The following is a 13,452-nucleotide window of genomic DNA, read 5'->3' as shown; positions in this document are numbered from 1 at the left end:
ACAAACAAAACACTACACAACGTTACAAACAACACACCACACAACATAACAAACGTCCACACTACACAACGTTACAAACAACACACCACACAACATTACAAACAACACACTACACAACGTTACAAACAACACACCACACAACGTTACAAACAACACACTACACAATAATACAAACAACACACCACACAACATTACAAACAACACACCACACAACATAACAAACTTCCACACTACACAACGCAACAATCAACACACTACACAACGTTACAAACAACACACCACACAACATAACAAACATCCACACTACACAACGTAACAAACAACACACCTTCCACCACGCAACGTTACAAACAACACACTACACAACGTAACAAACATCCACACTATACAATGTTACAAACAACACACCACACAACGTAACAAACATTTACTCTAGCGACGTTTTCACAAGTTTGTCGCATCCGCTTATGGCATATTATGGCAATTTGAGTTTACTCCAGAATGTTATGAAGAGTGATCAGATGAATTACAAAGTCCCTCTTTGTCAAGAAAATTAACTTTACATTTACATTTACAGCATTTATCAGACGTCCTTTTCCAGAGTGACTTACAATCAGTAGTTACAGGGACAGTCCCCCCCTGGAGACACTCAGGGTTCAGTGTCTTGCTCAGGGACACGATGGTAGTAAGTGAGGTTTGAACCTGGGACTTCTGGTCCATAGGCGAGTGTGTTACCCACTAGAAAGTGAAGTGATTGTCACTTGTGATACACAGCAGCACAGCACATATGGCACACAGTGAAATTTGTCCTCTGCATTTAACCCATCACTCCTAGTGAGCAGTGGGCAGCCATGACAGGCACCCAGGGAGCAGTGTGCTTTTGCTCTGTGGCACCTCAGCAGCTCGGGATTCGAACCAGCAACCTTCTGATTATGGGGCCTTAACCGCTAGGCCACCACCGCCCCCCCGCACTAGGCTACTACCACCCATACTTAACCCCCCCATCCCCAAAAGAAAGTTCAAACTCTGCAGACCAGTGCAGAGCTTGCTCAGGAATGGCAGGTGTGAAGGCATCTGCACGTACAGCGTCCAAAAACCGTCCAGGGCAGACTGGACTGCTGAGGACTGGGGGTAAATCCAAGCACTGATTATGAAGGAACGGGTCGCCATCAGTCAGGATTTGGCCCAGAAGTTGATTGACAGCCTGTCAGGGCGAGTTGCCGAGTCCAACGCTGCAGATTTTGACTCTTTGCATAAACTTGATGTCATTGACAACAAACAACTGAATACCACTAAAAACACAGTATTATAAACAGCAAACTTTGTGTAAACCAGCATTTGTGTAATTCTCAAAACCTTTGGGCACAACTGTACACAATGTTCTTAACACGCGCACAAACATGACAGGAGAATGGCGGCTGAGGCCTGTCATCCCTGTTGGAGAACATCTCCCACCCCGTGCAGGAGACCCTGACAGCACCGAGCAGCTCCTTCAGTGGCAGGTTCCTCAAACCGTGATGTGAAGGTCCTTCCTTCCAACTTCTGTCAGATTACAACACACAACCAATACACCATAATACGTGTATATAAATCCACTCTGCACATTTATATTTGTCATACATTTCCATTTACAGCATTTACCAGACGCCCTTATCCAGAGCGACTTACAATCAGTAGTGACAGGGACAGTCCCCCCCTGGAGACACTCAGGGTTCAGTGTCCTGCTCAGGGACACGATGGTAGTAAGTGGTCCATAGGCGAGTGCGTTACCCACTAGGCAACTTCCACCCTCATGCATATTTAGATTTTCATAAAGTGTACTTTTCATGCTGCTCTTATCTTCAAAAAAGTTCAAAACAGAGTAAAAAGGGACATGAAAAACCGAGCCAGAGGGACTAAAATCCATTTTTATTCCATCAACACAACACATCGTTCTGAGAATAAACCGCCACCCCTGCTGTGTGATCACTCGACCCGTACAAGCAGCAGCTAGTGATGTAGCGTTCTAAACTCGGGGGTCCGACAGTAAAAAAAAAAAGCAGGCAGCTCCACCAGGACGTGGCCCGGAAACACGGTCCTCAAACAGTCCTCCTGAGTGTCCTCCACGTCCATCACCTCTGCAGCGCCTGGGGGTTCGAGGCAGCAGATGCCAGAAACAGCGTCTGGCGTGACGGCGGGCCCATTCCTGCAGACGCCATTCGTTCTACGGCGGGGGTCGCCCCGCCCCCGGCAGGTGTAGAGCGTGTCGGTCTTCGACAGGCCGTCCCTTGCGCAGTCACGCGACGCAGCATTTGTTCTTGGGGTGATGTGCGTCTTTGAAGCGCAGCCTCTGCTTGGGTCGGTACTTCTCCAGGTAGGTCAGCTGCTTGCTGTTGATGGCGCCTCGCCGTTTCCTGTTTGCGGGGTAAACACAGTCGTCATGGCGCTGACGTTGTACCGCACCCTGACCGTCCATCAGGCTGTTTCCATAAATAAGGACTCGTGGGCTCGTGTTCTTTAGAGGTTCGATTCGATTAGAGACGAACCACGAGGAGCCCCATCAATATCAATATGGCCGCCACAGTCACTACCGGCATTACTTTCTAACCAGATAACCGCCAAGCAACGTCAATATGACATAATCAATCACGTTCTGGGCTGCATTCATTTCAACATGCCTTTACCTTCTGCTTCTGTCCACTTTCTGCCGTGACAAGTGCAATTTCCCACTTGTGGGACTAATAAAGGTTTATCTTATCTTATCCCAAATATTCTTACCACATTCACAAGCACAAGAAGCAAATGTGCCGACTTTTCCAACTAAGCAGGGCAGAAGCCGTTCAGACACGTTTATTTTAACCACAAACATGCAGCTATGTACCCGCCATGTACCCGTTCCACCCGCCCTCTAGCACCACAAATCGCGGGCCCCGGATCCGCCACACTTACTGTCGTATGAACTGGATGGCGTCCTCGTACTTCATGCCACTCTCGATCAGTGCCAGAGCAACGAGAACCGGAGCTCTACACACACACACACACACACACACACACACACACACAGATTACGGTGGACTGATGAGAAACGTGAATTGGTTTCTATAATGCTAATAATGGAGCGCGTGTATGAAAATTATCTTGCTGCTCCAGTTAGGCTTCGCCACAGTGGACCAACTGGTCTGTTCACACAAAGACGAATGTCCTTCCTGACGCATTTTCCCAGAACCGAGACATACACCGTCACATGTGTCCCCAGTGTCTGGGGTGCGAGTGAGAACGAGAGTAATGGCGATGAATCAACGTTTTGCATGATGCCATTTTTGGCTCCTCCCCCCGGGTTAAATCGGATCAGGAACTAGTAGTAAACAAGGGTGAAGTGATCCCCGGAGTATTTGCCCAAAAGGCAGAAGGGTTCGCTGCGATCCGAATGGGAGGGCGTGGCCAGGAAGCACTTACCGGCCAAGCCCGGCGACGCAGTGGACGGCCACGCAGCTGCCGGGCTCCTCGCCGAATTTACAGCGCAGCAGGGTGAGCCAGTCCTCCACGATCTCAGAGGGAGGGGCGGCGCCATCATCGAACGGCCAGTCCTGGGGAGGGGCAGAAGGGCACAAAACACAAGGGTCATCCCGGCTCCGAACGACACGCCCCGAAGAGGCGGAACACTCACAACTTCTCCATTACAGAAGAAACCAGAGAAGCGTCTGGTTCAGACGTCCGTGTAAACGAGGCCTTGACTCCCCTCTCACCGGCGATGTAACGTACAAAAACCGATGGGATGCATCATACTTCACTTTACTTTACTTTACTTTATCCAAAGCGACTTACAAGAGGAAGACACCAGCAATTCTCATTCTTTTTCTATAGATATTGAGTTGAAAAACTAAGAGTCCTGATAAGGAATAATTTGTCTGGAATAGAACATGCTGGGAATTGTTAACCGGACGAATATTTTGTGTGTATGTGTGTGTGTGTGTGTGTGTGTGTTATATTCGTCTGAAATACTTTTTGAACAAGTGGGTTTTCAGCTGCTTCTTAAAGGTGGTGGTAGTCTCGACTGGTCGAATGGAGCAGGACAAGTTGTCCCACCAGCCAGGGACAACCAAGGAGAGTCGATTGGGATCAGAGACCCCGTGAAGAGGGAATCTTCAGTCTCGTTTCGTTGATCGTGATGCATCAATAATCGTCATCGACTCGAATCGGGAGACCAGTGAAGACCACCTGCCTCTAGTGGAGGTTCTGTCGGGATTCCTAGCGATTTGGAGGCAGATTCTATAAAAACGTTCTCCTGAGCACAGCACGACACGGAGAACCTCTAGAAGCAGTCCCGGCTCCACTGGGCGCCTCTAAAAATAACATTCAAATCCTCTAAGAGGTTAAAGCCCCTCCCGTCTGAGACGGGAACAGCAAGCTAATCGTTCGGCGAGGCCGCACCTGTTCCCCACCAACCATCCCCCTCCACCCCGAACCAAGAAATCACCTGACCACCAACAGGACGTGTCACGTGCCGCCATCTAACTGATAAATGCAAAGTGAGGATGGGCAGCGCCAACAAGCTCTGTAGATCCGAGGAGGTCAAGATGGCCGCTTCTTCAGTCGGGGATAAGAAGAAGAATCGCTGAACAAGCACGTTTACCTTCGGTCCTTGTGTGTGACTATATGAGTGTGTGTTAGGACTTTCTCCGGTTGCCGTGGTAACAAGTGAACGCTCCGGTGTGTAATTAAACTCATGTGGTGTCTGCACCCCCCCCCCAACATGTCCCGCTATGACAACATCAAAAGAGTTCCAGAGAAGAAGTCTGGGTGAGGAAACCACAGCAGCCTGGGAAGCCCAGGTCACAAAGCGTTGCCATGGCAACAGCATTGCGACCTAGTGAATGTGAAGCGACTGTCGTCGTGATACACAGCAGCTCTGCATTTAACCCGTCACCCTTGGTGAGCAGTGGGCCCCATGACAGGCGCCCGGAGAGCAGTGTGTGGGGACGGTGCTTTGCTCAGTGTCACCTTGGTGGATCGGGATTTGAACCGGCAACCTTGTGATTACGGGGCCGCCTCCTTAACCGCTAGGCCACCGCCGCCCCAAACCTAGCTTACACACGTCCGGCGCGTGGCTTCATACAGCCTTGTCCTCCATGAAAATGCAGGTCATGTGATCAGTGCAGCATGACAGTTGACACTGTAAATGCTGTTGTCAGCAACATGCCCCGCCCACAAGGGCAGGAACAGGAAGTTGCTCACCAGGACCGTGATCCCGTCCTCTTCCAATGGCGTTTTGTCATAGGTCACCTCACACACGCGTACCACTGTCGTTGCGCCATACTTCTTCAGGTCCTGCGCACACACATATAACGACAGTTTATTTTCCGTTTTACAGATTTACACCAGCACGTGTGTGTGTGTGTGTGTCACCTCTATGAAGGAGCTGAGCGTGGCGTTGGTGGGGTTGTGTGTGATCAGGAAGCGCATGTTCCTGTAGCACAGCTCCACGGGGGCCGGTCGGTTCATCCTGGTCACGCTGGCGTGCTGCGCTCAGAAGAAACAGGGGCCCGATGTGGCCCGACCCGACACACACCTCACACAGCTCAAACACACACACACACACACACACACACACACACACACACACACACACAGTCCAGCGCAGTTGCGTGTCCACAGTGAGTCTCAGGGATGTCCTAACCCATCAGTAAAGCGGGCGGGCGTGGCGGACGGACGTTCCTTGGGCTGTTTAGGGGTCTGAGGCCAGCATTGCAGCGAAGGCCTAAGCGTGTTGGGCGTGGCAGTAATCACCACTGCCCTGAAAGAACTCCATCAACAGGCAAGCAGCCGGAGGGACGATCTGCGGGATGGGGCGAAAAGGGGACAAATGTTGAGGACAGACGGACACACATTTACAGCGTTTACCAGACGCCCTTATCCAGAGTGACTTACAGCCAGTAGTTCCCCACCTGGAGACTCAGGGTTAAGTGTCTAGCTCAGGGACACGATGGTAGTAAGTGGGACACACACACACACACACACAGTCTGGTTCTCAAGCGATCCTCATTTGCCTGTTAAATCACAGATGTAGAAAGACAATTTCTAGGGGTGTTCTGATTGGTCAGTGTCCCGGTCCAGAGACAGAGACAGGCCAGCAGAAGGGTGGCAGTAGCCTAGTGGGTAACACACTCGCCTATGAACCAGAAGTTCGAACCCCACTTACTACCATCATGTCCCTGAGCAAGACACTGTCACAGGGGGGGACTGTCCCTGTAACTACTGACTGTAAGTCGCTCTGGATAAGGGCGTCTGGTAAATGCCGTGAAGTTAAGAAGTTTCTGAACCGCGTCCAGATTAACCCCAGTACAGAACCACGGTAAAAGACCCGGAAAAGAGCGAGAGGCGGCTCACCTTCTGCCCGGCTCGGACCGCGGAGCTCCGACTGTGTCCGTGCGACGGCGACAAACACTCGCACGCAGCCCTAATGCTCTTACGCGAGGCCCCGCCCACCGCGCAAAAATAGACGTCGGGGATTAAACCGAGTAGCCAATCGGAGGGCGGGACCGCGCGGTGGGCGGGGCCTGGCCGTGTCCACCGTGCGGAAGTGTGTTCCTCTGTAAATTGGCGCCCGTTTTCGGCCTTTCCCGACCTCCAGCGACGTCTAAATCCGACCTGGGCGTGTCCCGCGGAGCACGAGCTGCATCAACAACAACAACAACAACAACAACAACAACAACACAAACAAAGCTTCCCCACTGCTGCTCTGAACACAGCACTTCAGGAGATGAACACATGACACCTTCCCAGCAGCCCTGGCACCGACCGCGGAGGATTACACACGGGACAGAAGCAGGAGGCGTGACGCAGACGGGCACCTGCAAACAACATCCCGCCAGGGCGTGGCCCCGAGGTGACGGCCTGCAGCGGTGGCAACCAGAGCAAACCGGCCTGACAAGAAGCGAGAGGAGAAAACACTGGGGTCACGACCCCAAACCGAACGCCCACAACTGACAACCTCAGGTCAAAGTCGACTTTATTGTCATCTCACCATATACAAGTACACAGAGAGACAAGTACACAATGTACAAAAAGACAAATAACACAAAACATGACAAAGGACATTCTGGACCGACCCATAATATAGGCAAACCAGAATGGTCCTGTACGATGCTCCCCTTCTTCTGGAGAGCAAAAGTGTGACATTTCCATGTGAAGTGAAATGATTGTCACTGTGATTCACAACAGCACAGCACATGGTGCGCACAGTGAAATGTGTCCTCTGCATTTAACCATCACCCTTGGTGAGCAGTGGGCGGCCATGACAGGCGCCCGGGGAGCAGTGTGTGGGCACAGTGCTTTGCTCAGTGGCACCTCAGTGGCACCTTGGCGGATCTGGATTCGAATTCTGATTACGGGGCCGCTTCCTTAACCGCTAGGCCACCACTGCCCACCACCACCACTGTAAGAGGAGTGTGTCATGTCCATCTGAACGATGTGAAGGATGTGAAGGAATGCGAAGGTTCCTCTGCAGAATATGGTGAGGACGGGTGGGGAGAACCTCGCCGGTTTTACCCTCTGCAGGAAACATTGTCATTGTTGAGTTTTCTTGATCAAATGAGGTGTTGTTGACTTTCCAAGTGAGTTCCTCGGTGATGTGCACACCCAGGAACTTGGTGTCCTTCTGAAGTGTTCATGATGAGAGTGGGATGTGATTTTCTAAAGTCCACAATGATCCACAAGTTTACAGTCCATTGGACAGTCATGACTTTGTGAGAAATCTTCATTGCTTCTGTACTGACCAGCTCCATGTGGAATGGTCAGGTGACCAGACAGGAAAGGTGCCACGCGGTGCCAGTGTGGACTGCACCACATTCGAAACGTTCCACACCAGAACAACAGAAACATCCACTGGGATGGTTTCCGGCAGAGAAACATGTTGTATGAGAGCGGAACGTTTCCTGTAAGGAACCTGCTGGCGACAGGTGGACTCCATTGTTCTGGTGGAGGAGCTCCGAGACGGGACTTTCACCGCCACCTGGGAGCTAAACTTATCACCCACAGCTGCTGGCTGTGATAAATAAAACCCCACACGAGCACCTGCTGGGGCTTTAAATATCCGGTACCGGTGAAGGACCGGAAAACCTCCTCCACGAACGATACCATCGCGGTGAGAAACGCGCTGGGTCGTCCAGGCCCGGACCTGTTGGAGACCACGCCTGCTGCACCTCTCCGAGGAAGATGAAGGTCACGCCGATAAAAAAACGACACTCGACACCCAGGAGCCCTGTGGCATTTGGCGCGGTGAAGACGCGTTACACAACCTACGCGACACGTGTTACTTCAATTAACATGGATCAGGTTCCCCAAAACACAACGTGGTCTACAGACGACACGATCCTGATCAGCAGAGAAAAGAACGGAAATGCTTTTATTTTCTAGAACGTATTCATCGGCGATCTCCATACAATACATTTATATGTCCCACTATATGTCATTTACGGTAGGATGATGGCATACAAGTTTCTTTTTCTCGGACTTGGTGTCGTCCATTACTGTGTTTAAGCTCGTCCAGCGTATAAAACTGGGCCACATTTACAAGCCTGTGATGTTCGGTCCAGCATCGATCTGGAGCAGGAAGCCTCCAGCAGAACAAATGTGACCTCGCCACCCACTGTTTACTCCTCCACAAGGGTGTGTTGATACCATCACCACACCATCAACTTCACGTCTCCAAGGTCAGAGGAAGATGAGGGTTGGTGTCAGGGATCAGAGTGGTCCACCATCCAAAAAAGCCCAGTCAGGACGACCTCCGACCCCAGACACGCCGCTGAGGTTGACCTCGGTGGTCCAGGCCCGACAGATCTCAGCCACAGGAAGTGCGTCCTCTCGTCATGTCCCAGGGATGGACAGACGGACAGCGAGAATCAGCACATGGGCAAGGTCAATAGGACTGGGACCGTGGGCCGGTCCGGCTGGCTGCGTCCGTGTCCACAACAAACATGACCTTTAACCCTGCCACTGGGGACTCACATGGCTGCTCACATCACACAGGTAGGGAGGAGAGAGGAACATTTTCTTCAGTCAACGAACAAGGAAAGGAGAGAAAGAGAGACAAAGAGGGGCAGAGAGAGTGAGGGTGAGAGAGTGGAAGAGAGAGAGAGAGAGAGAACACCTTTATTACAACACATCAGGAACAAAAGTCAAATAAAAAAAAACTAGAAAAAGCAGAGTAAAAGCTGTGAGTGAGGAGGGGGGACAGACTCTGGAGAGAGAGGAGCATCGAAGAGCACCAGGCTGGAAGAAGCCAGGAGTGGTTCTTCCACTGATTACCCACAATGCACATGTGTCCACGAACTGTTGCCTTGCCGCTCCCATTTTCCATAAAAAAGTGGGCGGAGTCGGACGGCTGAGTCACAGTGAGTGTATAACAGGGAGATTCCATTCTGTCGGCTAGTAGGGGAGGGGGCAAACCATGGTGCACTCTGCAGGTGGGGGTGGGGGCAAATTAAAACATAAGAGGTCAGGAGAGCTTCCCAATCTAAAAATGACGACGACAAAGAGACTCCCACCCCCGTCTCGACCAAAAGTGTGCAGCATGTCATCAGAGAGACCACTGGAAACGTAGAGCAACGAAGCATCCGCGTCATCAGAAATATCCAACTAGAAATGCGAAGCGACTGCTTGCAAGCTGGTTGCATGTTGGAGAGGAGGAAGACTTTGAGTAATTATTTAAAGGCCTGTAGGCATGACTGACATCATTTATGGTCACATGTTAAACCAGCACAAGCATCAAGGCGGGGAATTCGGTGACCTTCTGCGTGGGTCACGTGTTTGTTGTTAGTGACTGAGACGCCATGTCGCGCCTCCGTGGAGGCTAGAAATGACAATCCAGGCCGGTTACGTGTAATGGGGGGAAAATGATCTCCGCTTGATGTATTTATTTCAGAGGAGGACAGGTCTGGTGACCAAAATAACTGAAGCGTCAGCGATCATGAGAAGACTTTATATGCACAGTGTACAGACAGAGCAAATTCTCGGGTCAGTCCAGGCTCTGGACCTCCTGCAGGTATTTGTGAAGAGCGGTCCTGATGGAAAAGCAGCCGATGATCAGGCCGACGTTCATGAAGCTCCTCAGAAGCCCCGCAGCAGGACTGGCCACCAGGGCAGGCAGGCTGAGGGCCAGGGAGCCCATCACCCCCACCACGTCACCAGCAAACAGGCAGACGGTGAGAGAGCAGGAGAGCGCCGACACGGCCAGGCACCGCGACATGACCACCACGCCCTCCGGAGACAGCCAATCAGAGAGCGCGGGGAGAAGCATGCAGCCAATCAGGAGCACGTAGGCCGTGCAGCGATCTTCACTCAGCCAGAGGAAGCCGAAGGACACCAGGGCGGGGCCCAACACCTCTGCTGCCCACTGCAGGTCAGCCTGCACCAGGGTCAGGGTCAGGGTCAGGTGTGACGACAGGGCAGACAGGGCAGCTGCAGTGGCCAGCAGGAAGAAGCCTGCAGACGGGGCTCTGTGCTCCTGAAAACGGAAGACGCGAGAATTCAGCAGGATCAGGAGGTCAAGGGTCAGACAGACTTACATCGATCCGGGGTGGACGGGCACCTTATAGAGCTGCTTGGCCGTGGAAAGGGCGGACGCGGACAGCAGAACGCTGGAAACGGCTGTGATGGAATCGTTCATCATTTTTTAATGAAATTAATTTGCCACTTCACTTCTGCAAAACAAGGCGCAAATGTGAACAAACTCGGCAGTGCGTCCGAAGTCTCGCGAGAACAGGAGCGGTACTGTTGCCAGGTGTCGCGAGAGTAACGAATATTATACGATGCCGGATCCTTGAAAATGAGCAGCCATGCGTTCCCTAATTTCGAAGGAGCAACCACGACAAATCCTTAAGCAGTGCAGCTACTTAACTCTTCTTAAATATTTTTCTAGAAACGATGAACTGACGCAATGCCTTAATTTTTCGATGTCGCGTCTGTTTAAAAAGCATGGCATGGTTTACAGAGAGCGTGGCATCTTACACGGCAATCGTATTTTATTCTGATACAGGATAAGAACTCCTCAAAACCAAGGTTATACAAATGAAAGAAAACAGAAGAAAAACACACTTCCGACGGTGCAAATCTGGCAACACGTCGCTTCCTCTGCGGCAACTGGCTTGTTTTCTGGCGCCATATCGCCCCCTATAGGTGATGAAGCGCTAGAGCAGCGCTCCAGCGTCATGCGTTGTGGCCCGACAGCCGAATTTAATTAATACATTGATGAATGAATGTATTTTGCTGATTATACGGACAATAGTATTTAAAAAGCGACCAGTTAATTGTTTGTGCACAGTAGCAGAAATTAGCAGCCTAATCATTTTATTGTGCTCACACAGTTACAACACAATTTACAATTACAACAAAATCAGAGTTGTTTGACATAATCAATATAATAAGTCGATAGATTTGTTTGTAAATGCATCTGTCCCCCCAGTTCTCACGTGTGGGAATGTAGGGAATTACTGTATTTATTCAACTACAGTTAACGCAGAGAAGGGCCTGTTAGTCTTTCATCACACCATCAGTATATTATTTTTACGGGCGTGGCCGTGCAACGACTCTGAAGGGTGTGGCCTTCAAGACCACTGTGGCTTTGCCCTTCAGGTCAGGAAGGGACGTGTCTTCAGGTACAAGGAGCTGGAAGTCCCGTAGCAGGTAGGCGGTGAAGAGGAACAGCTCCATCTTGGCTACAGACTCTCCCAGACACAAGCGGGCGCCGGCGCTGAAGGGCAATAGCATGCTCAGAGAAGCCCCGCCCTCCTCCAGGAAGCGTTCTGAGTACAAGTACAAGGCTGGTCAAGGCCGGAGCTCAGATTCGAGTGTGTTGAATGCACTTTGGAGCCGTACCGGGTCTGAACTTGTACGGGTCGGTCCAAACCGCGGGGTCATGATGGGCCCCGAACAGGTTAGGAATGATCACAGAGTCCTTTGGTATAAAATATCCTGCAATACTGGACACATCATATATAGAGACAGTTTAGATACACATGGTCCACTGTCCTGGAGGTGTGTGTGGTACCTGCTGTCTCAGACTGCTTTGTGTGTGTGTGTGTGTGTGTGTGGTACCTGCTGTCTCGGACTGCTTTGTGTGTGTGTGGTGTGTGTGTGTGTGTGGGTACCTGCTGTCTCAGACTGCTTTGTGTGTGTGTGTGTGTGTGTGTGTGTGTGTGTGTGTGCGGTACCTGCTGTCTCGGACTGCTTTGTGTGTGTGTGTGTGTGCGGTACCTGCTGTCTCGGACTGCTTTGTGTGTGTGTGTGTGTGCGGTACCTGCTGTCTCGGACTGCTTTGTGTGTGTGTGTGTGTGCGGTACCTGCTGTCTCGGACTGCTTTGTGTGTGTGTGTGTGTGTGTTTGTGTGGTACTTGCTGTCTCGGACTGCTTTGTGTGTGTGTGTGTTTGTGTGTGTGTGTGTGTGCGGTACCTGCTGTCTCGGACGGCTTTGTGTGTGTGTGTGGTACTTGCTGTCTCGGACTGCTTTGTGTGTGTGTGGTACCTGCTGTCTCGGACTGCTTTTTGTGTGTGTGTGTGTGTGGTACCTGCTGTCTCGGACTGCTTTTTGTGTGTGTGTGTGTGTGGGTACTGCTGTCTCAGACTGCTTTTGTGTGTGTGTGTGTGTGGGGTGTGTGGTAACTGCTGTCTCGGACTGCTTTGTGTGTTTGGTGTGTGTGTGTGTTTGTGTGGGACCTGCTGGTCTCGGACTGCTTTGTGTGTGTGTTTGTGGTTGGTACCTGCTGTCTCGGACTGCTTTGTGTGTGTGTGTGTGGTGTGTGGTACCTGCTGTCTCGGAACTGCTTTGTGTGTGTGTGGTGTGGTACCTGCTGTGTTGTGTGTGTGTGCTGTGTGTGGTGGTACCTGCTGTCTTGACTGCTTTGTGTGTTGTGTGTGTGGGTGGTACCTGCTGTCTCGGACTGCTTTGTGTGTGGTGTGTTTGTTGTGTGGTACCTGCTGTCCGGACTGCTTTGTGTGTGTGTTGTGGTGTGGTACCGCTGTCTCGGACTGCTTTTTGTGTGTGGTGTGTGTGTGTGTTTGGTACCTGCTGTCTCGGACTGCTTTTTGTGTGTGGTGTGTGTGTGTGTGGTACCTGCTGTCTCGGACTGCTTTGTGTGTGTGTGTGTGTGTGTGTGTGTGTGGTACCTGCTGTCTCGGACTGCTTTGTGTGTTGTGTGTGTGTGTGTGTGTGTGGTACCTGCTGTCTCGGACTGCTTTGTGTGTGTGTGTGTGTGTGTGTGTGGTACCTGCTGTCTCGGGACTGCTTTGTGTGTGTGTGTGTGTGTGTGTGTGGTACCTGCTGTCTCGGACTGCTTTGTGTGTGTGTGTGTGTGTGTGGTACCTGCTGTCTCGGACTGCTTTGTGTGTGTGTGTGTGTGTGTGTGTGGTACCTGCTGTCTCGGACTGCTTTGTGTGTGTGTGTGTGTGTGTGTGTGTGTGTGTGTGTGTGGTACCTGC

General features: G+C 51.3%; 2 protein-coding genes across 2 annotated transcripts in view; both read right to left on the bottom strand.

Annotated features, from left to right (window-relative positions):
* Positions 1 to 1,887: 1,887 nt before the first annotated feature.
* Positions 1,888 to 6,499, bottom strand: LOC114790104 (protein tyrosine phosphatase type IVA 3). The gene is made up of 6 exons (XM_028979847.1): positions 6,367 to 6,499; positions 5,386 to 5,815; positions 5,215 to 5,307; positions 3,436 to 3,566; positions 2,929 to 3,003; positions 1,888 to 2,393 (listed from the first exon to the last, which is right to left on the bottom strand). Exons 2-6 carry the CDS (start codon positions 5,479 to 5,481, stop codon positions 2,276 to 2,278), a joined length of 513 nt encoding a protein of 170 aa, XP_028835680.1. The 5' UTR covers positions 5,482 to 5,815; positions 6,367 to 6,499; the 3' UTR covers positions 1,888 to 2,275.
* Positions 6,500 to 11,457: 4,958 nt separating this feature from the next.
* Positions 11,458 to 13,452, bottom strand: part of cyp21a2 (cytochrome P450, family 21, subfamily A, polypeptide 2) — an 11,859-nt gene continuing 9,864 nt past the window's right edge. Inside the window, exons 11-12 of the mRNA XM_028981270.1 lie at positions 11,854 to 11,957; positions 11,458 to 11,780 (exon numbers count right to left, since the gene is read on the bottom strand). Of these exons, the coding sequence (XP_028837103.1) occupies positions 11,542 to 11,780; positions 11,854 to 11,957 (343 nt within the window). The 3' untranslated portion in view covers positions 11,458 to 11,541. The remainder of the gene's footprint in view (positions 11,781 to 11,853; positions 11,958 to 13,452) is intronic.

The sequence above is a fragment of the Denticeps clupeoides genome, chromosome 5 (assembly GCF_900700375.1).
Source record: "Denticeps clupeoides chromosome 5, fDenClu1.1, whole genome shotgun sequence".
NCBI lineage: Eukaryota > Metazoa > Chordata > Actinopteri > Clupeiformes > Denticipitidae > Denticeps > Denticeps clupeoides.
This window is presented reverse-complemented; position numbering and strand designations above follow the sequence as displayed.

Coding starts and splice junctions, on each gene's coding strand:
- LOC114790104 (XM_028979847.1), bottom strand. CDS start 5,481: ATGAACCGACCGGCCCCCGTGGAGCTGTGCTACAGGAACATGCGCTTC. Junction 3,567..5,214: donor AGGACGGGATCACGGTCCTG/GTGAGCAACTTC, acceptor GCCCCTCCCCAG/GACTGGCCGTTCGATGATGG. Junction 3,004..3,435: donor TGCGTCGCCGGGCTTGGCCG/GTAAGTGCTTCC, acceptor GTGTGTGTGTAG/AGCTCCGGTTCTCGTTGCTC.